At 27.5% G+C, this 27,500-nt stretch overlaps 1 protein-coding gene across 6 annotated transcripts in view; it reads right to left on the bottom strand.

The window, feature by feature from the left end:
* The window catches only part of LOC136091318 (fibrillin-2-like), a 154,898-nt gene that overhangs the window by 96,478 nt on the left and 30,920 nt on the right, over positions 1–27,500 (bottom strand). For all 6 annotated transcript variants that reach the window (XR_010643901.1, XM_065818736.1, XM_065818734.1 and 3 more), the window contains exons 3-5: positions 18,771–19,259; positions 18,630–18,665; positions 5,171–5,296 (exon numbers count right to left, since the gene is read on the bottom strand). Coding sequence is in view for 5 of the 6 variants with exons in the window: in XM_065818736.1 (XP_065674808.1) it covers positions 5,171–5,296; positions 18,630–18,665; positions 18,771–19,259 (651 nt within the window). In the remaining variant the exon portion in view is untranslated. The remainder of the gene's footprint in view (positions 1–5,170; positions 5,297–18,629; positions 18,666–18,770; positions 19,260–27,500) is intronic.

The following is a 27,500-nucleotide window of genomic DNA, read 5'->3' as shown; positions in this document are numbered from 1 at the left end:
TATCTGAGGAAAATACAGATTTATTTAGAAACTTATGTGAAATTTACAGTAGCGACAAAGATGTCGCTACTGTAAATTTCATTTCAAAAAGTTGCATTTCCATTTTTAATTGAGAAACAGATGACATGCATTCCTAATCTGTCTATACTCTACAAAACCTACTTGAATCTTCTTGTTTTATGTGCTAATGATTAGAGATGTTTTAGTAGACTAAAGACTGTCAAAAATTATTTGCAATCAACAATGACATAGTGTTCCCCTCCGATCCTCAGGGTAAATTTTGGTTTAGTCCGAATTTATTTTGCTGTTACTATTAGGTTTGAAAATGATGTTCTAGACTATTTATAAAATCGAAACTAACTGCTAAGCATAAAAATTTCTGATTTATTGCTTTAAATATCTTTGAAATAAGTGACATCATTTATGCAATTTTTTTCATTAAGTATTAAATGTAAATCATTAAAAAAATCATTTTCATGATTAGTTTTAGCGAAAACAGGAAATTAGGTTTTTAATTTGTGCTGGATAATTTTTGCATTTGTAAGAAATAGTCAAGTTATCCATATTAAATTCAAAACCTGACAAATAAAAAGTGAGACATATTTTATCAGATCAGATAAAATTTTGCTTTTAATAAAATCTAATAAATGATTTTTTTTTAGTTTTACATTATTAAAAGTATTTTGATAATTTTTTGTTTTGACTAAAATTTTCTAAATTTTAAAAAATTTAATAGTAGTTTTAAAAATCAGTTCAGTGAGAAATTGCAGAATATTTAAACATAATATGTGCATGATGATTGGAGGTATTTGGTAAAAAAATTGACTAAATTTAAAAAATGACCAAAAATATTTTGCAACGCCACTGTGTAATATACATATAACCCGAGCTTTAGCTAAACAATGATTTATACGTAGATTGAGAAATAAAACTTGTGGTGGTTGGAGCCTGGAACAAAAAAACCTTAATACATTTACCATCTCTACCCCAAATGTGAGGGCATCAAATTAGTAACTTTTATTTTTTATTTTCTTACACTAAATTTAAGTTGACAGGTTTTAAAATTCAAAATTGAAACATTATGATTATATAAAGTTTACACCTAAACCGAATGAAGTGGTTGTTTTAATATTTTCCTAAACATTCTAATGTGATAAATAAAAGAACATACTTAAGTTTGGCACTTAAGCATGTCTCATTTACCAAAAATATTTATTAACCAAAATCATTGGTTTTCCATAATTATATTAATATTACATCTCAGAGTTTACGCAAGTAGACATCATTATATTATTGGTTACCATAAAGTCTTTAAATGAGTTTAATATGGTTTTTAACAACACATTAAAAGACCTCATTTGTACGTAGCTTTTAATTAAAGATGCTGTTGATTAAATAATTTTAAAAGGTTTGGTGATAAAAGGAATTGCCGCATTTTTAAATTATGAAACCTTTTTGCGTCTCTTTTAACGTGTTATAATACCATACAATACTTGTATTTAAATTAATTTAAAGTTAAATCGTCTATTTTGTTTAATTTATATTTTCATGGATAATATTTTTTTAAACTATTTTATTTATATGCTAAAAAAATAAATAAATCAAAATTTCTGTTATTTATGCAATATTTCTTCTGTTTTAGTATGTTATTTTAGAAAAAAATTCACCTTTTTCTAAAATAACATAATAAAACAGGAGAATTTGGTATTTCAGATACATATATATTAATTTTTTAGATATGCTTCCGAAAAATACAAAACTATAATTGTCAACTTAATATGCTTTATTAAACTCAAACTTCAAAAAAACACATGATCATCAATCTTTAATGACAAGTTTCTAATGACTTTATTATGTTTACGGATATTTAGGGGCTTGGCAATAAGACTATTTTTGTCTTCGTCTTTTCACCGCCTTTTGTATATTTTACAAAAGAAAATTAATAACTTGTAATGGCAAATTTAGAAAAATAAAAAGTTGTAAAAATTAAAAATCCACCACTGCATTAAAGAATGTCTTTATGTAATAAAAAATAAAAAAATCAATGACAAAATTATATTTGAAAAAAAATTAATTTGATAATTATCAAATCCCCTTTTAAGTCCCCTAAATAATTGAAGAGGTTGCTCAAAATTTATATGGTTATAGTTTTTGAACACTAAGAGATTATTGCATGACATTAGAGACTTGTTAATGAATAATTGTTAGATAATAGAATAATAAAGGAATAATAGTTGTCTGGAATAGACTAATTGAATTTAGTTCATTCCAGACAACAGTTTTATGAATAGCTATTAATAAATGAACAAAAAAAAAATTAATTTTCATTTCTGTTAGAGTGGTTGTTACGACCAGGGCTGACCAGGGTTGTCCCGAACTGGGGGTGAGGGGGTATCCCCACTCCAAAGCTGTTATATATGCATTTGAGTTAGCACATTTGTACATTTAGTCGGCATGTTCCGAAGTATAGTTGACAAATATCAAATATCGAGGACCTTTTTTTTGTGTGCGTGTGTCTCTAGCTGGCAAAAAACACATATGACCCCCTCCCCAATGAGAGACCTCTTTGGGATGGCTCTGACAACAACCACACTGATAAGAGAAGCAAAAAGCAGCAGCATAACTACAAATATGCTTTGCTCCTTTACGGTAAAATTTTATCAGGGCCACTAACTTATTTCCTCCCAAAAAAAATTATTACTAAAACATGTAACAAATCAAAAAAATATAATTATAAATATAAATCAAAAAAATATTTTCAAAGCTTTTCTGCAAAAAATCTTTCTTTCTAAAAAGTTATGAACCCCAACTTTCAAGAAAAACAAAATATTTGAGAAAAGAAATAAGGGTACAACCCCCTTGCCTAGGAAACAAATTTAACATGCATTTTCATCGAGATAAAGTAGAATCAAAGTAAAGTGTGAAAGATAAAGTAAAATAAATAAAAAGATTCAAAAAAGTGAAATTCTCCAGTTAGCTCTGAAAACGATTTTAGCATGTACTTTTATTAAGTTTACAGAAATACTAGAAGTTTCAGAGCTTTAGTTAGTCTGGAAGGTAGTGAAAAATCAATTGCAAGATTTAGGGACAACTGATAGCCGACAAACAACTTGTGAAGTCAAACTAATGTTTGAAAAAAAATTAAAAGTTTATTCTAAAGCACTATTTTATTTAAATAAGATTTTATTTTTCTAATCATTCTTGTGCGGGTTGGACACTAACGCAACAAAAAGTAGGTTATTAAGGTGCCCACAATCTATAGTAGAAGATTCAACAGCTTTCCTTACCAGCTTTTTTCAATTAGATTATATATGATAAAATGCAATAAAAGATTATATCTGATAAACAATCCTTTAATCATATAAATTTTATCAGATAGTTAAATGACTTATAATTTTTTGAAAACTGTTTTAGCAGTCGATGTAGTTGCGGATACTAAAAATGTTATATTGCGTCATATTACCATAACAAAATACTTGATTGAAAAGGCAAATACAAAGAAAAAAGACTGGAGAAAAGGGCGCTCTAACAAACAGTGACTTAGTTAAGGTTTACACATGCATCAATTACCCATAGCTTAGAAATTATGCCCCCTTACCCCCTTCCTCCCCCGACAAAGTTTCATTATGGCCACTAACCTATTTCTGCTAAACAAAAAAAGAAATAAAAAATCAATGATTATTTAGCAGCCCCTATTAGCACTCATGCAACAGAGAGCCCGCCTCCCAGTCGCATGAGTGCTAATTTTGCAAATTTTAAATTTGCCCCTAATTATAATAGAATTACCCTTTAGGGTATACATGAAAAAAAAAATCCTTTCCCAATGCCCCACCATTAACATTATCCACATACATTGGAGTATTACCTGATGTTTTACCCAGAAGTGCCCTCAAACACGCAATGGATTTGAATATATTATCTCAAAATTTATGTTAAATCAACATGAAATGACTGTTCTTTGGGAAAGTAAATAATATAACTTACATTTTACTTACTTACTAAGAAAAGTATAAAATTTCAAAGAAAAAAATTAATTTTATTTGCAAATGTAAATAACAATTTTTATCAAATTACTTTTATGTAACCTGTTTTTGCTAATTAGTTACTTTTACACGTAAAAGTAATTTGTTGTTATGATGTAGTTTTATTTTACTTTGTAAAGTAAGTGCTATGTTTTTTAAATATTATATTTATGTAAGTTTACTTCATAAATAACTTTTTTTACATTTAAAAAGTAAATTACAATTTGATGTAAAGATTTTATATAATTATAACCAAAATTACTTTTCAAAGTAGTTTACTTTACACAACTTACCATTAAAAGTAAGTTACATTTAGAAGTAAAAGTAAAAATCCAAATAACTTTTACTTGTAAAAGTAAATTACTTTTTCAAGTAACAGTTACTCATTTAAAAAACTTAACTTAAGTAATTAAGTTTTACACGTTATATAATTTATGTAAAAAAAAACGAATTACTTTTAAATGTAAGTATATTATATACTTTTACATGAGTTATGTAAAGTAATTTTTGCGTAAAAGTAATTTGCATTTTTACATCAATATAAGTAAAAGTGCCATCCCTATTATGCATCATGGTCCAAAACATGCAAGTAGGGTTCTAGTTCCAACTGTAGCAAATATAAAACATCAGTGCCAAAAGCAAATACAGGGAAAAGGAAAACTATTTTATAAAAGATGTAAATTAATTTTTTTTAAATATATTTATTTACAGATAAAAAAACATAGTTCATATAAAAAAAAGAGAATTCTTCAACTTTAAAGACAGCTTTAAAGCATGTAAATACAAAGAAGGTCCTGGTATCACCCTCTAAACAACATTTGAGCAGAGTAAATTTTTGAAAAAACATTCTGTACGATCTTAAATTAAATCGAAATTTATTTATAAAACTAAAATTTAATTAAAAAATGATGTCAAAATCAAATTAATATTGAATTAAAAACAGGTGAATCTAGAAATAAATAAATGTGTGATCTTATTTTTTATTAAACATTGATACAACTTTACCATATTTTATTTTACTGTGTACCCTAAAGTTAATACTATGAAAATTTAATTATATGATGTAGAGGGTTTCGTGACTAACCATAAAATAAAATGCTAATAATAGTATGATTGAACAAAATTTTAAAAGAATTCAAAAAACTGACCAACACAACTGTTGTTACTCAATCTCCACCGAGACTTGCAAGTGCAATAGTAACTTCCATTGGTGTTCACACAATCACTGTTTGCCCAGTAACAGTAATCAGTCATGTTTGCACATTCATTAATATCTGAAAATAATTGTAAACTAACATATGGAATAACTTTAATTTGAATATAATAATTATAAAAGCCATATAAATTACAGGAACAGCATGTTACAACATCAGCCATTTCAACTTAGAACAAAATTCAACCTTGTGTATGTTCATACATATGTCAAATGATGATCAAAACTGGAAAAATAGATTTGTGATCTAAAGTTTTAGCCCTTTCATGTGAGGGCAATCAGTTTATAATTTTTCTTATTACTGCTTTGAACTAAGTTTATATACAGATTTTAAAATTTGTTGCTTGCAATACCAACAGAAACAAAACATAAATCGAAAAGTTACAAAAACATATACTTAAGACAAATATTTAAAAATGTTTTCATTTTTAAATAATACTAAATTATTTTGTTTTCAAAATAACTCACATTGAAGAAAATTATGTAATCTAATAAAAATATCAACTTGCATCATCAAAATATTAAAATCAAAATATGTTAATAAAATAAGTTTATAAGGTTGTAATTTATAGACCTAATTGTTTTGGAAATTTTTTAAATTCTGTGTAACTTTGAAAATTCTATTGTGTAATTTAAGTTCTATTTGACACAAAAATTAACATATTTTGCTTATTTGGATTTTTGTGTTAAAAGTTTAATGAATAAAAAAAAACTCTTAAAACTAAACTAATATTAATTTGTATGGCTTCATTGCTTAAATATTTACAAAGCTTGGAAATAACATTTAATATAACATTTAATGTAAAATTTAATATAACATTTAATATAACACTTAATATAACATTTTATACAACATTTAAACAGAGTGGATTTAAATGAATAACAAAATTAAATTTAACACAATTAATATAATACTTGGCTGCCTATCCTTAAAGGAAATGATGTTTTTCTCCATCAAACTTTTTCTTTGAAATGCTATATAAACTTGTGAGTTAAGCAACATTTTGAACAATCACTGGTCATATTTTATGTTTAATAAAATTTAATAATTTAATAAATTTATTAAAACACAAACTAAGCAGGGTGTATATTAAAAGAGGAGTCCGAATTTTATTCACCATGTTTGAACCTTTTTTATCATTTAAAATGCAAGTTATTAAAATGATACGCAGTTTAGTGTAATAAAACTAGGGATGTCAATTGATATATTTTAATGTATACTTGTTGTTACTAACTAATTTTGCCTCCTGATTATAGTTAAACAATAAAACTTGATAATAATTTTATTAAGGATGTTTGTAAAATGGGAAGTCTAAAACTTTTTCTAACTAAAATAATCATTTTGATTAGTTTTAAACTAATGAAAAAAAAATATTTAAAGAATAAAATTTTATATAACGAAATAAAATAAGGTATGTCAATCCAAGTTTCTAATTAAGTTATTCAACTCAAAAGTTAGTTTAACCTCCATCAAAATATTGTAATTATTTTTTTTAAGTAATTGCAAAATTATGAAACCGAATTACTATTTTGTTTTGAATTTTGTTAAAACCGTGCATAATTTGTATATCGTAAAACTGTTTTTTTTTCAATGATATAATCAAGTTGAACAACTTTGATTTTATTTTTTTTGGGTACATTTAACAACATAGCAGACATCCCCTAGACATGCCCCTAAATGGTAGAACATATTGACATTTTTTTGATTTTTTAAACTTTGATCAATTAAAGAACCTAAAATTATTAGCAAACCATTCTTTTAAAAATACACATATTAAAAGGATTCTTGAGTTTATCACTATAATAAACACTTTTAGTAACTCTCCTAAAATTCATAACGAACTAAAATAAAAGAGTAAACAAAGCTAGTTGTCAATACTCTCATGAGGCTTGTTGAAATCTGAAATCTCTTGTTGAGCAGGTATCTTTTTACTGCTAGCATGAAGTGCTTTAGTTTAAAATTTTCTGAATAAGTTTTAATAACTCCACGAAACTAAATCTTATCTTTTATCTAGTTACTAAATCTAGTTTACTAAATCTTATCTATTAAAATGAATCTCATCTTTTATCTAGTGAAACTCAAGTGTTTTAATGAGCTCAATAATTTCGAGATTTAATGAGCTTGATAATTTCATCACTGTAATTTAAGCATAATCTTGCAAATCACTTTTTGTAATAGTGATAACAAAAGTAGTTATAAGAAACCAAAGTCAATAATCAATTTTGAGTTTGCAGCTTGCCCAAGTGTTACAGGGTGGCAACATAAAATTTTTATAAGAAAAAGAGGATATTAGAGGATTTTATGTTTTTGCATCTAATTTAGAGGACTTTTTTCGCAAAACTACAAAATTTTAAACAAAATAAGAGGATTTTAAAGGATTTTTTTATTTTATAGGTTTAATGTCCACGCTCACATCACTTCACATGTCTCTTCAACTTAACACTAAGGTTTAGGCAGGGATCAATAATGTCATTTTTTGTATTAAATGACATGGATTTGCCAAAACAATATTATACAACTTGATGCACTTTAAGATGTTAACCAGTTTTGCAGGCCACATAATACTACTATCAAGAAATAAAAAAATAAATAAGAAAAGTTAAAGAGGAAATTTGATCAAACTTTAGGAGATTTTTTAAAAAAGGAGATTTTTTAAAAAAGAGGACTTTAAAGGATTTTAGAGGAGCTGTGGCCGCTCTGTGTTATAAAACTGCTATCACCCAACACCTGTTGTTATAAAATTGCTTAAGTGCTTTTAAGAGATATACAAATTTAGCCTTCCATTTTTTTTTTAAACATTTTGAAAAAAAATATCATATTGGAATGATCCGGGATTAGCAACAAAAACAAAAAATTTATAAAAACTATATATTTTATTTATGATAATTTATGATAAGCTAATTATCCAATCAAATTAATAATTGAATTAAAAAACTTTTTACTTGAACATAGAGGGAAAATAAGGAGAGTGAGACAGTGATATTTAAGTTCAAAATATAATTTCTATTTCAGTTTCTATTCAGTTCTTGTAGCATTAATTTAGTTTATAATTCTAGTTTTACTTATAAAATAATTTAAATTTTGGTTTTAAATCAGTTCTCTTAAATTTAATTTCAGTTCAGTTCTTATGATTTCAACAATTCTACTTCTTATTTCAAGTCCTAATTCAATTAATATTTAACTTCTATCAAGTTTTTTTGAAACTTTTTAACAATATATTAACTTATTAATTACCATTATCAAAGTTTCAAGACAACATTATTAAAGCAATTTCTTAATATAATACAATAAAAATAATTAAACAATAGTTGTAAAACAGTCATTTAATGATTCAATTGAACTGAGATAAGATTTTTTACGAAAATATACGCTTGAATTTCAATCACATGTTCACACATTCTTGTTTGGTTTCATAATAACTCTCATCTTTAATGATGGGTTATGCGGTTTATCCTCCTCCGGCTAATTGCCATTTAAAGACCACATAACCGGTCCAGCAAAGACAAGTTCAGCTCACTACAGAGCATCAGCACTTGTTTTGCTGAACAAGAGAAACTGAGTTTAGGAAGAACAAAGAAAGTTAGAGGGAAAGTCAAAAGAAGTCAGGCTAGAAAGATATCATAAAGAAAGCGGACAGATAATTACATTAGATATTAGAATGTGCAACTTACGAGTGAGTTAACACCGCACCAGAGTTCATCTCTAATAACATTTTCATTATCTAATTCATTTCATCAACTCTTTAGTGTCTTGAAATTTTCATATTTTTTTATAACGAAAGATTAAATGTATCGTTGACATAAGAGTTTGACTCTTACATCAACAATAGATTGCATCCCATTGCATATTTTTATGTTGTACACAAACAGTATCAATTGATCGCAATTTTAACATACCATTTACCATATGTATTAGATTGTAATCTATGTCACAAAGTTTATTGATGAATTATAATTTTTGTTTATAACAAAAGTATTGGAGTTTGAAGCCACAGATGCTGGCCTAGTAATAATTCTCATATTGTCAAAAGAAAACCAGGACTTATGTTCTTTACTTTATTGAACAATTGAACAAATATTAGCAAAAACAATATCTTGTCTAGTTGTTTTAGAGTATAATATACACATGTAAAGATTTGTAACATTGTTTTTGACAAATGTTGTTTTTGATGTATCTAGATTTCCCAAATCATATATAGAAAAATAGTTCTTAAAGAAGTGTTTTAATAAAGCAGAGCTTACATTAATGCAAAAAAATCTAATCGCAAAAATTTTAATTTTTTTTTGGAAATCACTGCCTCCCTAATTTTTGCATGCCACTTTGCAGTAAGGGGGTTGCATTTGTACAAAATTGTTCCTTTTTTACATTGGTTTGTAATTGCTACTTTTTTATTAACATTATACTTGTCATATTCAAATAATATCTCATAATACTTTTGTTTAGCGAGGTTTAAAATAGATTGAGTTACTGTTATAATTTAACACGTAAATAATTATTGGAAATAAGTTTTGAGTTTATTAAAATTACTAAAACATATTATTCATAAAGATATAAACTAAAAACATTTTTTATTTTTCCATTACTTCCGATTGAGAGGTTAATATTAACTTCATGAATTTGCATAATCACATAAAAAACAATCCCCACTACCTAACTGTTTTAATATATCTTATACAAATATTTGTGATCTACGAAGCAACCTACCATTAGTTAAATCTTACCTCTTGCAAAAATCACAGACATGCTTGCTCTTGACCAATTTAAATTCAACTTTTCTTTCTTTTGATCTCAACGTTGATGAGTACTTTCGTTTGATTCGCAATAGTTTCCAATAGTCACATGCTTGGCTTAGGGGTATAGATAGGTATTAATTTACCTATTTGCCCTGAAATCAGGTTCGAATCCTTTGGCCATTCTTTCATGTGCTTCTGCTTAGCACCTCTTCACTCTATCACCTTTCTCTTTGATCTTTATTGATCTCCTTCTTCCCAAGACTGCACTCTTTTAAATGTAATTTCTGATCAAATTCACCATGCCCTTTCTCTTTACCCCTCTGCTAATATTGCTATTATTGGTGACTTTAATGCTCACCACACTGAATGGCTTGGCTCTAACACCACTGACCCTGCTGGCACTAACACCTATACTTTCTCAATTTCTCAATTTCTTACTCAGTTAGTTAACTTTGTGACTCATTTTCTTGACAACCATAATCATTTACCTTCACTCCTTGATTTATGACTTGTCTCTGATCCTAGCTTGTGGTCAGTTTCTCCTTTTTCTGCATTTCGTGGTTCTGACCATGCAATGATCTTTTTAAATCTTTTATCCCATACTTCCTTTTCAGACTCAAGCTATGATTGCACGACTTTAATCCTTTAGATGACTGGAATTCTTTTCACAATTTTCTTTGTGACGGTCCTTGACTGATGTCTTTTCCCACTCAGCTGAAAAATACCTCTCCTACGCAACTTCCAGGATTCAAGCATAAATGGAAGCTTTTATTCCTTCTCAACGGTTCCAAGTTAAGCCTCATTCTACTCCATGGTTTTCACCCTTTGTGCAGCTGCTATACCTTATCAAAATCATTTTTTTCATCTTTTTCAAAAGAACAACTCTCTTGAGATCAAATGGCTATTTATTATTGAAGAAATCGATGTGATAAGGTGTTACCTGATGCTAAGCTCCATTATTCTCAGTTCACTAAACCTCGCATTTTATCTCAGAAGTTAAGCTCTAGAGACTTTTGAAAAATCTTCAACAGCGTCACTAACAAGAGTAGGTCTAACATTCTATCTCTCATTATTGGGACTGATCTTTTTACCTCTTTTTAGTATAAGGCAGAACTATTTGCAAAGAACTTTGCTTGAAATTTGACTCTTAAATCTTATGGTCATTCTCTTCCTTTTATTCCAATTAAACAGGTTAACCCAGTTGTTTAACTCACATCTCAATTAAACTCTTTTATGGCTTGTGGCCCAAACAACAATCCTGTCACAGTTTAGCAAAACTGTTTTCCAGAACTCTCTTCAATTCTCTCTAAAGTATTTAATAAGTGCTTGACTGAGTCTTGTTATTCTGCCTACTGGACAATGGCATCCGTTGTTCAAATCTTCAAAAACTCTGGTGAACATTCTGACCCCTCCAATTATTGCCCGATCAGTCTTCTTTCCATTATTAGCAAGGCCTTTGAGACTTTGATTAACAAATTTTTCACATCCCATCTTGAGCCAAATAACTTACTGTCAGACAATCAATACAGTTTCCAATCCTCTAACTTTTTGAGACCAAGGATAAAACCTTGAGGTACCCCAGAAGTTACTGGAAATAAAGAAAAGACTTTATGACTGACTTGCTAACTGCTGTGACAGAAAGATTTTATTTTGCATTAGATCGAGGCGGAGAAGCTAGGGTTATTGCTTTTGACAAATCTAAGAAATTTGCTAAACTTTACCATGCAGGTCTTCTTTATATGGTTGTTTCATATGGTGTATCTGGGCAAGTTTTTGAGTTTATCAAATCGTTTCTAACCACTTCATTAAAGTCGTCCTTGAAGGCTAATACTCTTCTTTATTTCCAGTAACTTCTGGGGTACCTCAAGTTTTGTCCTTGGTCTCAAAAAGTTAAAGTCTTCTCTTTTCAATTGCTTAGAACAAGCAGCTGATCTTGAATCTGACCTCACCTCCGCAACAGATTGAGGCTAACAGTGGCTTGTAAGTTTTAACTCCAAAAAACCCAGTTGTTTACTGCATACAACTATTGCAATACTGTCAACATTTTTATATTAATGAATGGCAACCCTCTCACTGAGTCCTCTTCTTTACGTCTTCTTGGATTATCGTTTACTACTGACCTTTCATAGAAACCATATATAAAATCGATTGCTAAAGTAGCATTCGCTGAGGTTGCCTCTCTTCATCATGCTTGCCATTTTCTTATTCCTGATTCCATTCTCTACCTCTACTAATTTCTTATTCGCGCCTGTATAGAATAATGTTGTCATATTTGGGCTGGTTCTTCTAATGATGCTCTTTCTCTTCTAGACAAGGTCTAAAAACGAATGGTAAACATAGTTGGACCCACTCTATATACTAAGCTTAAGCCACTTTCCCATTGTTGCAAAAATGCATATCTCTTTTCTACAATGACTTTCATGGTCGCAGCTCAAAGGAGCTATCATTTCTAGTTTTATCATCTAAAAGTCATTCTCGCTTCACTTGTCATTCAGCAAAGTCTCATTCATTTACTGTATCTGTCCTTGCATGCTCTAAAAACTATTATTCTGCTAGTTATTTTTTCCCCACTTCAACCCTTTGGAACTCTCTCCCATCTTCATGTTTTCTTGACTTAAACAACCTTCAACTTTTCAAGTCTTCTGTCAAATGTTTCTTTGTTCTATAACTCTATTTTTTTGTTTTTTTTTTTTGTTTTTTGATAACAATATTATCATCATCAATCTTTAAACTTAATACTTTTGCAAAAACACGCTATATCTATAGACAAAACAAGTAAGATCAATGTAAAAAAACAATTTAACTCAAAAAAAATACTAAACTTTTTTGCTCTTCTAATTTATCGGTTCTAGGGTACAATAAAAAATTTAAGTATAATTATTTTTTCATTCAAAGGGTTTTAAGGTTGATTTAAGGTTTCTTTAAGTCAATTTTTTTGTATAAATTCTTTTTCAATAAAGTAAGAGAAAAAAATTTGGTTCATAAAGTCAAATTATATTTCCCTCCAAGTATATACTTAACTATTAAATTTAAATATTAAAAATACCATTTAAATAAAACTGTCTTCCTCACCTAAACTATTTAACAATTTCCATATTTACAGAAAACAGTGGTAGATTCAGCATAGGGAATGGGGGGGGGGGCAAGCAGTCCCTGTGCTCCCTGAGCTAGTCAACTGGCACCCCTAAAATAAAAGTTTCTCATTATGAAACTCTGCGTTTATTTTAAATGGAAATAGAAAACTTGGTTTGCAAGCATTTCAAATTTACAAATTTCCAAGCATTCATGGTAAAAAAGACATAACTTAACATATTTCGGTGTATCAAAACTACTGTGACTGTGCAGTGACAGGTGTTCATAAAACTACAATGAATTTGCAAACTTCTATTTCTATTTTAAAGGACAAAAACAAAAAATAATAAACTAACTGATTTCAAGATTATGGTGCAATTTAGATTTGATTTTATATTAAAAATGTTTTTGGCAAAAACCCTTATGACACCCCCCTTCCCACTAGAAATTTACTCGCATCCGCCCTACTTTTAAATATAAGTATGCATTAATATCTCTAGCAATCATAATTGAACAACAAATGAAAGGCATACATCTATTCTTAATAGAGAAATAGATGACATTATATTTTCCTAATTTGTTCACTTATTCTACAAAATCGATTTGATATGACAATGACAAAAATATGTCATTTTAGATTAACATTAATTTGACTTTAAATCATCAATAAATCGTTTTGCTTCAACTCAGAAGGCACAGACATTCGTAAGACATTTATAAGAAGTAAAAAAATCACAAATTTAATTATTTACTTTTTAAATACAATCGCGTGCAAAAAAAAATTATGATTAGCAATCGCAATACGCATAATTAAAACCCTGCAAAGAGATATTTGCAATATACTTGTAAATAAAGACTCTAATATAACATGACAATTAATATTCAATAGTTTAAAACCTTTACATTTTTAACTATAGATATACTTCCAAATATAAAGTTATAAATGTTGATGCTAAAGTAGTTTTATTTTTCTACTCCTTTACCACAAATACAAATGCAGAGCATCAATTTTTATGTACTCAAGACACCTTCCAGTGATTAAATACCAAGGCATTAAACATTATGGTTTGCAAGTGTATATTGGTTTCCTTTCGACATGTGAGACATTGAGGGTATTAGTTTTTTGAGAAAATTTCTGCGCTATTTCATAATATGTTGATATAAATAAATAAAAGGAAGCTTGATCATTAAACCAATCATTTCTGGAAGGATTTGATGGTTTGATCACTGCTAAATATGATTGTTTGTGTATGTGATAAAAAATTTAAAATCAGCTCTTTTTATATGTTATACTAGTGAATCTATATTTGGTAGTAATCATTCCTCTCTAAATTTTTTAGATTTTACCAGATTCTACCAGAATTAGCTGGTTCTCTTTGTTCAAACCCGTATAAATTAAAGACATATTTTTCCAGCATATTTCAGTTCAGCATTTATTAGTTCATCAGACAACAATCTGGATAATAAACATATTTTACTTTTTTTTTAATGGAAATGAGTGCAAGCACAATCTGATGATGATCATACAGAAAAAATTGCCTAACACAGAGTAACCAAGACACATCAGATTTAATAAATTAAATAATTGCTGTGAAAGTATAGCATTTCATCAGAAAATCAAGCATGGAGAATGCCGGCTAACTTTTTCTTACATGCTTTGTTTTGCGGTGCCAGATCTTGATTATAAAACCTTACATAAGATATTCACATACAAACAAAGTTTCTGATTAAACTTTCTTCAACGTAAAAGGCATGATCAACATGATCATCATAAAGAAATGTTAAAACGCAATCAATTTTTATAACTTTAATAACTTGTCATACAACTTTTATTTTAGTTAATAAAAGTTTCATTTGCAGTATAAAAACAGTTTCTATTTCATGAAGTATTTTTCACTTTCACAGGGTTTCACACTTGAAAAAAAAAAAACATATTTTGCTAAACTTGAATTTTTTTATCAAATCATCTTTAATTGATTTTGACCTGCTTAATTGACTGTGAAACTGAATCAGTTGAAACATTTTGCAATGCAAAAGGTTGTAATTTCTTTTTGAATATTGCAGTTTGCTGTTTGTAAAATCAATTGTTCGTTTGTAGGGATTTGATTTTCAAATACTATTTTGGTAATTGAGTCAATGGTAACGGCAGCAGACAAATCAAATTGTGGGAGACAACTACAGTTAGAATTGTTTTATTGAATGAAAATTGCTTTGCTGTTGGTCTACCATTCCAGCCTCCTTGCTTTGTATTAATGCAAATAAAAAGTTTAAACTGATTTTGTTTATTACTTTTTTTATTTATTCTGATTAAATTGAGCTAATCAAACATAAAAAAATCCTCATAAAGCAATTCAATGGCAAGTCAAAGAATAATAGAAATTCTGTTATCTTTTTTTTTTGTTTTCTTAGTTTTTTGGCTGTGAGTACCAGAAAAATGTCATCATTTAATACCAACTCTTAAATTTTCAAGCTGTTGTATAAAAGTACTACTTAGAATTAAAGCAGAGCATGTTTGTTTAACTGCTTTTAGTTAACTAGAGTTTAAGATGCCAAATAAAATATCTATAATTTTAATAAAAAAACACTGTTGAGAAATTTTCAGGAAATAGTTTTGCAGAAGCATATTCAGCAGTAGCATCACGACTACTAAAAATTTGTGTTGTTAATTTTACTTGCACATCAACTCGCACAAAACATCCCTTAAACCAATGTAAGGTCTTTCTTACACATAATTATACAGATTTTTAGCAGATTTGGCAGGCATTGGTAAGTACCAAATTTTAAATGTACTTTAAGTGAATCTGTAATCATAAGGGCTTAATTATAAAACATAAAATAAAATGCTACTTCATTTTAGGGAAAAGTTAGTTCAAAAAAGTGTTTTAATAATGCAAGTAACCTTACAATGTTTACATATATTCAATATGTAAAAATCTGTAAATTTTTAAATATATAGTTTTAAACATAGAACTATAAACATTAATAAATACATTATTAATAATAATAAATACATTTTAGAAATTATTGATTTTTATACATTCAAGATACATGCAAAAACATAACAAGGTGTTTATGTCACTTAGGACAGCTTTTAAACATGTAAACACAATGAAGGTCCTGTCCATCCCTAAACAATATTTGAGCGGAGTAAAATGATGCTTAGAAGGACGAGACAACTTTAAAGCATGTAATTTCTGTCATCCCTAGACACCATTTGGGTAGAGCAAATTTTGAAAAAATATTCAAAATTTAAAAACATTACAAAAAACTGACCAACACAACTGTTGTTATTCAATCTCCACACAGACTTACAAGTAAAATAAAAACTTTCATTGGTGTTCAAACAATCACTTTTTTTTCCAGTTACAGTATATAGAATAATATGCTAAAAATACAGTACATAAAATAAGATGCTTAAAATGATATGCTAAAACAAAAATTAAAAATATTACAAAAAACTGACCAACACACTTGCAAATAAAATATTAACTTCCATTGGTGTTAAAAACAATCATTGCTTGCCCAGTCACAGTAATCAGTCAAGTTTGCACATTCATCAATATTTGAAAACAATTGTAAAGTAACATATGAAATAACTTAACTTGACAATTATAGAAGCAACATAAATATGAAAGTAGCATTTTACAATACAAATCTTTTAAACTTATAACAGGATCTAAATTTGTGTATGTTTATACATATGCCAAATAATGATCAAAACCTGAAAAAAATACTTTGCAATTCAAAGTTTTAGCCCTTTCATGTGAGAACAATCAGTTTATAAATTTTTTTATTACTACTTTGAATTAAGTTAATCTTCTGATTTCAAAATTTAAAGCTTGAAATAACCATGAACACAAAATTGAAATTAAAAAATATTATCAAGTGGAAAGCAAGGTTGCATAAGGTACAAAAACGTTTAGCTACACTACTTTGCACTTTTAAAAATATCAATTAACTTATGCATTATCTTTATATAATTGCTGATTACTTTTATCTGTTATTTCAAATAGTTAAATAGAAAAACATTATTTAAAATAAAAGTAAAGACAAATAATATCATCACAATAGGTCAAACTAAACAATTTAACAAAAACTTGCATCTTCAAAAAGATTATAGTCAAAATACTGTTTATAAAGTTCTGTACAAGTTTCTAGATCTAATGCTTGTATACCATTTAGCATATAGTATATAATTGTGACAAAAAACTTGTTATCTTAAAACCCCACAAAGATTATTTATGAAGTATGATTTTTGTGTATATATGTTTTAGAGAATAATATTCATATGTAAAGATTTCTAACTTAGTTATTTGGCAAATGTTATTTTTGATCTATTTGGACTTCCAGCACAACACATCTTATATATAAACTTTTCCCTCGATCAGGAAATTAATTTTCAAAAAAGGATTTTAATAAAGACTCTAGCAAGACATCAAATATTTCATAATTAAAAACCTGTACAACTTTAACTATAGATATACTTTTAAACATGAAGTTATAAATGTTGATGTTAAAGTAGTTTTCTCTTTGTACTTGTTTATGGTTTTATTTTATGGTTAGTATGTGTTTACTGGTTTCAAATTTTCTGTTAAAAACTTTGGTACAAAGAGATTGGGAATTGAAGCAAGCCAATTTCATTTCCATATGTGAGACATTAAGGGGATTATCTTCTTGCAATTGCTGATTACTTTAATCTTTTATTTCAAACAGTTATATGAAGAAAAAATTAAATATTCAAAACAAAATTAGAAAAATTCTATTTAAAAGAAATTTTATCAGAAAAAATTGATACCCTCAATACCACTCAAGTGGTCTAAAAGTTGAAAGAAATTTAGGTTATTTTAGTTTCCAATCTTAGTCAATGTATGTACAATGTACATACATCAACAGTCATGTAAATTATACATGCCTCTGTGCTTATAACTAATAATTTTTAAAAAATATAAAGAGGTAAGTACTTTACTTAAAATTTGGAGGTTTTAAATTTTATGTTTCAATGTAGGAAATATCTAAAAAATAATTAAAACTGAGCATTAAAAAAAATGTCTATTTAAATCTTTAATCAATGTTTATACTAAGGCATCTGCAGACTTTAGTTGGTCATCATTAGTTACATTTTTGTGTAGAAATTTACTTATAGATACACTATATTGCAAACTGCGCACCACAATTATATTTACAATATTTTAATTTTTGAAAAGTAAGAGTGAAAAAAAGGTTTCATTAATGTCTTTTTAATCTAGATATCTTCATTAACCCAAACTCTAATTTGATTTGTAATAAAATGGAAGTACGGCACTACCACTGACTTTGGCACTTTTAAACCACACTTGTTGAAGTTACAATTATAAACACAAATAATATTAAAATGCAAGATTAAAATGAAACAAACAAAGAACAAAAATCAAAAACCTAATATGAGGAATGTAATTATCTACCTAAACCAAACACCTCAGTTGATATATATCAACTGACTGATAACTCATCTTGTCTTTAGGAAATAATAACTAAAGCACAATGATTATGACAGTATCTATGTATTGAAGAAAGAAAATAAATTTAAAAAAAAATTGTTTTTGTTATACCTGCAGGTAGATCAACAATTGGTTGCAGGTTATTACCTAAAAAAGTTGAATAGTAAATAAACTTATAAAAAACATATAGAAAATAACATAGTCTCAATTAAAAAAAGTTTAAAAACTTTAAATGAGCAATTAAAAACATACTTGAAATACCATTGATAATAAATAAATTTCTTATTAAACCATCTTGAGCATCATGCCAAGGATCAGATGCATATACTTTTACATTATCAAAACTTTTAGCATTGTTATTTATATCAGTAAAGACAACTACTCCATTTAATCTAATTGTGTATATATAACTTGTATTTCTCAAAAATTGATTAACTTTAACATTAGACCATTGATCTAATTTGATTGGATTTGTAGTAAAACCTTTATCAAGATTACCACTAATTGGTGCTGAAATGTAAAGACTACCACTTCCATCTTGTTGAAACCAGATACCTGGAACACGATCACCATATTGACCTTTATCAGAACCAATAGTGAAATGAATAACACTTTGCCATACCTTAACAAACTTATTTGGATAGACATCAAACGAAACCAAAAATTCCTTATCTAGTTTTGGTATCAGGCCAATAAGTTTTCCTTTTACTAACAAAATGTCGGAATTACAAGGAAGACTTTCTAAAATACAAAAAAAAAATTGAATACAAGATGTAAATGTAAATCTGAATATCAGTTTAGTAACTAATATTGATTTAACAAACTATTTACAACATTAAAATGGCAACTATATTCCTTTCTGAGACAGAGTTTAGATATAATGAATACTAGATGTAATACAATAAATAAATGAATGATTTTTAGATGAATTTATAATAGTATTCTTAAAATATATTTTGTAAAGTCTTGTTTTATGTAATATAAGTAATTTTTTTAGTAGAGCTTCATTAAACGATTATATAACATTATCTAACAATTATATATCAATTAAAAAACAAATTAGTACTTAATTCGAATTAGGTATCAAGTTTAAATAGTATCTGCGCATGAGAATATGTAACTAGAATAATAATAGCTTAATATTATTAGGAGCTTTTAAAATGAATTTAATAAGCAAAGATAAAAATAAATTTATATCTCTGCTCATTAAAATCAGAGATACAAAATTATTAAAATTTTTATATGTAGATGAGAACATTTTTTCTTCCAACTGTATTTTTTTTTTTTTTTGTCATTTTGTTTTTATTCAATTTTTTCATTTATTTTTTTCTCGCCAATGCAAAGTCATTGCAATGAATTTATTTTTAAATAAATTTGAAACTAGGGGTCGTCCATAGATCACATCGTGTAATTTTTGACTGTTTTTGACTCCCTCCCCCCTTTTTGTCACAACAATGTAACTCTTTAGTAGCAAGTACCGTACAAGTTGTCACAAAACCACTAATCCCTAATCCTCCACTCGAGCGTGATGTAGTTCATGGACAACCCCATATCAAAACAAAATTTTCTTTCTTATACCAAATTGTAATAAAATCATCAAATATTAACTTATCTTAATGAAGGCAAATAAGAAGAGACAAACACTTTCATTTTTCAGTAGCATTTCATAAAAATGTTTATAAATGTTGTGTGTGTGTGTGTGTGTCTAAACGCACACAAACACATACACACACGAACACACACACACACACACACACACACACTCACACACACACACACACACACACATATATATATATATATATATATATATATCTTTTAGTTGCCTAAAGATATTCTGACAGCATAGTCTCTTTTGAGTGTTTTTTATGTTTAAAAGATTGTTTGTTGTTGGCATAACATTTTTTCCATTTGACCTAAGTTAAACCAATATATTGTTTATCAAGGTTGTTTTTTGAAGAAACAATGCATTTGTAAATAATATTTTTGGATAAGCATTTGCTATTCATAGGGCAGTCAACTTTTTGCTTGCAGTTACAATTTTTAGTACTTTTTTCTTTAAGAAATTCATTTTTATTAATCAATGCAAAATTAACGCCATTTATAATTCTTTCAATATTTTTTGTAATAATTTTCTACACCAAAGACATCCATTCATAATAATGTATAAAATATAGCACAAGAAATTCCCTCATCATGTTACCCTCAAACACAAAACAATCCCAAAAATATTTGGAAGATTACATTGTTGATAATATTAATGACAATGAAATTAACTATACAGATTACTGTTATTTAATGAATTCACCAACAATAATGCTATCAATAATGATGATTCAGACCGCAAAAGCGCTTTAATGATTGGATGAAGAAATCCCATCATTAATGAATAGATACGATTTTATTGTTACTGAGCTCCCTACAAACAAAAAAGTAATTGGGAAAAGATGGATCTATACTATTAATGGGAACAATAATAAAATTACAATATATAAAGCTAGATATGTTGCAAAGGATTAATTCAAATTAAAGCAATTTCAAGAGATTATTAAAAAGCTTTTACACCTACAGCTTGGAAGGAATCAGTCTGAATTTTAATGCAAAAAACCTAAAACAACAAACACCAATTATTGGAAATTAAATAAAGCACTTAATGGTTTAAAAAAAAGTTGTAGAAATGGGTAAAATATTTTAAGAGACTATCTCAAGGAAATACAGTTTGTTCAATCAAATTCAGATGCTTGCGTTTTTGTTAAAAGAAGCAATACTCAAATAGCAAAGATCCTAGTTTGAGTTGATGATATAATTATAGATGCCAACTCAAATGAACTATTGATCAAAATTTAGAAGAAATTAAGTAAACGATTTAAAATGGAAGTTTTAGGACCATTGACTTCATTCCTTGGCATTCAATTAAAATCAACTAGTAATTGTGTAACTATGATGTGTAACAATCAGATTACTTGCAGAATGTGCTACAAAAACTTTGTTTTGATAATTGCAAACCAAGTGAGCAAGCTCATAATTCATACCATAATCAAGAACTAATAAAATTAAATGATTCAGAGATAAAAATATATTGACAAATGGTTAGAAGTCTTATTTACGCAATAGCATGTACAAGACTAGATTTAAGCTATTTTGTTACCAGATTATCTCAGCATTTATCAAAACCAGATAGTGGTGATTAGATGGTTGACAGAAATAATGTCGAAAAATGAATTTTGGAATAGTGTCAAATATATTAAAAAGGCCTTATGTCCCAAAAATAAGGAATAGCGTCGCAAAAGAATTTAATTAATAGTGTCAAAAACAAAAAAAGGAATAGTGTCGCAAATAATAAAAGGAATAGTGTCGCAAATAGTAAAATCAAAATGGTGTCGAAAACATAAAAAAGGAAAAATGTCGCAAGGGGTGAAAACGGAATAGTGTTGCAAATAGTAAAAGTAGAGTAGTGTTGCAAATAGTAAAAACAGAATAGTGTTGCAAATAGTAAAAACGGAATTGTAGTCGGAGAGAATTAGCAAAAAATAGGGTCAAACCCAGACAAAAACAGTATAATGCTGAAATTTGGCAGAGAGAAAGTGCACACTTTGGGTTAGTGTAAAAAAAAACCCAGTTGATTGTGCTACACTTATATCTCTTTTAGGCAATTTTAGGGGCAAAAAAGGGTCCATTTTGACACCTATAAAAGCTTATAAACTTTATATAGTTGGATAGAAAATTTTATCTTGAGTAATATTCATATAAGAACTCTGACTTATAAGCAATTAATTGAAAAATTATTCATTTTTGCTGCGATAAACGTTTTGTCACGATGTTGTCAAAATATTGTCAACATCTAGTTTAAAAATTTCCAATCAACAATTTAAAATCAATAGTTTAAAAATGTAAATACTTGTGGTGTATTGTTTTCGAACCATTCTGATATATCTAGTATAATCTTGATATACAATTTTAAGGGCTCTTTCATGTATTATATTAATACAATTGTTAAGTTTTCTGCTATGAAATAACTAAATTAATGGACAATAAGAAGCATGAGATGTAATAAATACGTTAAATATAAGTTTTCTTTAATTCAGAGACATAAAAGAAGCGAGTCTGGAGAGCGCGTTAAGATTTTGACTTGATGATTTACATAAATTGTGAACATGGTTATTAAAGGAAAGTTTATTAATAAACATAATTTATACTAAGTAATTTTTCATTATCAGATGAGACTATTTATCTATCGCAGATGGTAATTTTAAGAGAGCTTATTTTCCTTATAATGATATGATACTTATCTGGATTAGCTTTTATGCCATTATTTTCAAATTATGATGAAAATTGATATGCAGTGTTTTGCAGGTCACTCACAACAGAATTTAAGTCACTTTTTGCACTGAAAGAAATATTATCATCAGCATATCCTGCAATATCAACATTGGATAAAAATAGAAATAGATCACTTATGAAGATATTAAATAATAATGGACCTAAAATTGAGCCTAGTGGAACGCCAAACAAAATATTAGAGTAAGAGAAGTATTGATCATTTATTTTTACTTTCTGTTTTCTATTACTAAGGTACGATTGAATGAGCTTTAATGCGTTTCTGCTGAGACCATATCCATTCAATTTAGCAATAAGCAAAGCATGCGGAATGCAATCAAAAGCTTTTGAAAGGTCTGTAAGCATAGCCCAAAAATGTCCCTTTTTATCTAGGTATTTTCTCCATTTCTCAGTCATAGTTTTTAGAATAAGATCGAAATAGCTCAAAAGAGAATAATCTCAAAAAGGGACTTTCCAGAATAATATCGAAATAGGAAATAAACTGTAAAATTGTAAAAATAGGAATATTATCAAAAATGTTAAAAGAGGAATATGCTATGGGAATAGGTCTTACGTTTTCTTCAACATATTGATTCCCAATACTCAAATCTGCAACAAATCTGGCGGGTTAGTACTGATAAACCTAACCAACATCAGCTTTATCAACTTTTATTGCTTCAGTTTCTTTTTTTATAAAAATTTATGTTTCATGAAAATATTACTACGTACTCCATATATTTAAAGGTATATACTGGTTTAAAAAGAAGTTTCAGGATTGAGTATTTGCATGCATACTTTTTAAAAATTTATATAATTTTTTTGTATTACGGTTTATATTAAGGGGCTTGCCAATAAAACAATTTTTCTTCTTCTTGCCCCTGCTATTTGTAGTTACATATGTTTACGGTATGATTAAATGTATACAGCAAAAAAATAAAAAATAAAAAAGAACATTTTAGTTTTGAAATAACTAGAAGAAAAACTGCGTAAACAATATTGAGACTGAAAACTATATCATTGTATGATAAACTCAATAAATAGTACATCTTGATGCTTTATTAATTATATACTTACATTTACTAACATCATCCGCTAAAGACGGGTTGTAATTTGCATCTGAATCATCACAATCACTTTTCATTAGAAAATGTTAATTGTGGGATAGGCAACTTTTCCACAATTCAAAATTTATTATTCGATTAAAGTAAATATGATTATAGGTAGCAGCAGTGCCAGTTTTAGTGGGTGGACTGGGTAGCAGCACTGTATATATATATATATATATATATATATATATATATATATATATATATATATATATATATATATATATATAATATATATAAATATGTATGTATATATATATATGTATATATATATGTATATATATATATATATATATATATATATATATATATATATATGTGTATATTATATATATATATATATATATATATATATCTATATACTTGGGGTTTGGTACTTTTTCCACAACAAACATTTTTTTGTTTACGACACTATTCCTTAAACTCATTTGCAACACTATTTTCTTTTTTTATTTGTTTTTGACACTATTCCTTAAACTCATTTGTGACACTATTCCGTTTTTTTGTTTTCGACACTATTCCTTAGATTCATTTGTGACACTATTCCGTTTTTTTTGTTTTTGACAATATTCCCTTTGATTCATTTGCAACACTGCTCCATTTTTCTGTTTTTGAGACCATTCCTTAAATTCATTTGCAACACTGTTCTGCTTTTTTGTTTGCGATACTATTCCCCTTTTTTATTTTCGACACTATTCCTTAAACTCCTTTGCGTGATTATTCCTTTTTCTATTTTTGACACTATTCATTAAATTCATTTGCGACATTATTTCTTATTCTGTTATTCAACAATCAATCATGCGACAATTTGCGACATTATTCCTTTTTCACATTTTCGACAATCAATTTTGCAACAATAAAAATTTGCGTCAATCAAATTTTTGCAACACTATTCCGCCACACATATTGGATTATATTTAAACTTGTATTTCGGTATATTAAACATAACTCAAACAATTGTTTAACTTTTTGAAAGGCTGATGAGTTAAAACTTTATGTTTTCTGTAGCGCAGATTGGCCTTCATCTTTAGAAGATGAACATATTATATCAGGTTACTGTTTCTCTTTGTGTAAAGATGGATTAGTCATAAGATGGAAATCAAAGAAGCAATCAAGTGTTGCACTGTCCACCTGTGAAGCAGAATATATGTCGATATCTGCAGATTGCAAAGAAATAAGTTACTTATCAAATTTATTAGGAGAATTATTAGAAATAAATGTCGAACCAGTGACCCTTAGAAATGATAACCAAGGAGCCAAGAAAGACTTATTTAATACAAAAGTTGAAGGAATTTTATTTTGGAATTTTAAATAATATGTTGTCAAGTTGGAGTGTTTAGTTTTATTATTTGGGTTAATATTCTAGCTCTCAGCCACGAGGCTATGTCTCATGTATACTTTTATCAAAGTTTGCAAACATTATTATCAATATTTACTTCCTTCATCATGAATAAATAAAAAACATTAACAAAACACTTTTGAATAAAAATAAATATTAATTTTATGTTTTATTCTTTCTGATTTATTGTTTAATTATTTTATCATTCATTAAGATTTTAACTTTTTAGTTTAGTTTTGCATTTTTTTTTTTTTTTAGTTTTTGTTTCTCTTTTCAGTTTGTGGTTTGTTTAATTTTAATTTTAGTTTTAGTTAACATTTGTTATTCAGCACATTTTTTAAATGCCTCTTTTAATCTAATTTTCAAAACTTGCAAAAAGCTATGGCTAAGTTGCTAAAACAAAATATTATATGTGCGGTCATATAAGGTGTGCAACCGCATGCCTTTCTTCAGAAAGCTTGTGCATCATTATGATTTCTTTGGTCATTGCTCTGCCATGAAACCACTAATATTATCAAAGAACCATTTGACTCAAACAAAATTTGCATTAGACTTAAAAAAATAGTCAAAAGTCTTTCAGTGACGAAACAATGTTTTGTATGTTTGGTATCATCTAAGGTGTAAAGATTTGAGTTTTAGTCGGACCTTCACAGAGCCTAGATTTAAATTCGAGAGAACATATTTGGGAACATCTTGAACGACAACTGAAGGGGAAAAAGCCACTCAGTAAAAATGATTTATTCTCGATGATTTCAGATTGTTAGGAAAATATATACACAGATGTTCTTATTAACTTAGTTGACTCTTTGCCTCGTTATTGATAAGCAGTATTAAAATCTAGAGACTATCCAACAAAATACTAATGTGCTGTTATGAAAAAATATTAACAAATTATAAATATCTATTTTTGAATTTTTGAATTTGCTTATAAACTTTCACAGGATTATGTTTTTCCTCCTTTCGTTAGAAATTATCATTTTTTTGAGTTAGTTATACTATGTAGTCACATTGGAGGAACGAATGAAAAAAATTTAATTTACTTTCATTCTAAAGGCAAAAAGTTATGACAAAAACTTTAAACTTTTTGCAGTTTATTAACTTTTGCCAACTACTGCATATATATACTGTATCAATATATACACAGGAGTAGGCATGAATGACAAGCGATCGCCTGCACTTGCATCCACACCCATGTAATTCAGTCAGTGGGCAAAATAAAGCCCACCAAAATTCATTAAATTTTAATGTTTCTACTACGTTTAATGTAAATCTAATGTTTTTATTAAATATGTTTTTTAAAAAACAAAATAGTAAAAAAAATTTAAAGCATTTAACATTCAAACTTTTATTATTTCTTATACAATTTTTGTACTTCAACTTTTCTACTTTTTATATTTAAAGAAATTTTTATTGGTCACAATTATACAATGACCATCTATTCTTGTACAATTTAAAAAAAAATAACATATGCAGAATTTCGTTTTTATACTTCCTAATATTTCATATCAACATAGGTTTGCCAGATGACTGGCTTTTACAAAAGTGAATACGATAAAATCTTGATTTTTATAGGTTTGGCACTGTATACTCCAATGTAAAAGCCGGACATCTGGCAACCCTACATCAAAGTAACACTTTTTTTTTGTTAATTATAATCATGCGTTATGCATAGAGCAACTTACGTGCACCTTAAGCAATTTCATGTAAGCAGTAAGCAATTTTGGTTAAGCAACATTTTATCATTTTTTAACTTTTAAATTATTCTATAGGCGGTAAGATATAAGAAGTAATTATTTTAAAAAAAAACTATATTAATTTTTGAATGACATTTATGTAAAAACATTTGTTACAAAAGTTTGAATAACAATTATGTTTGATATAAGCGCTATATACAAAGATAACATAATTTAATTCTGATAAAAAATATACGACTTAATTTAAAACTAATTTAATAAAAGTATATAATTTTATTCTGATAAAAAAATATCTATAATTTAATTTAGATTTAAAAAATATATAACTTAATTTTGATTTAAAAAATATACTTAAGTCTATTAAAATTAAAGTTAATGCTTTGTTTTAACTTAAAGGGATCCCCAAGTGCTGAGACAAGTTGTGTTTATATAATAGGTAAACATGAGAAAATAAGTTAATTAAACTTTCCAAAACAAATTAATTAATGAGATATTAACAAAAGCATTTATTGTTTTGACGTTATAT

This window comes from Hydra vulgaris, chromosome 15 (assembly GCF_038396675.1).
Source record: "Hydra vulgaris chromosome 15, alternate assembly HydraT2T_AEP".
NCBI lineage: Eukaryota > Metazoa > Cnidaria > Hydrozoa > Anthoathecata > Hydridae > Hydra > Hydra vulgaris.
This window is presented reverse-complemented; position numbering and strand designations above follow the sequence as displayed.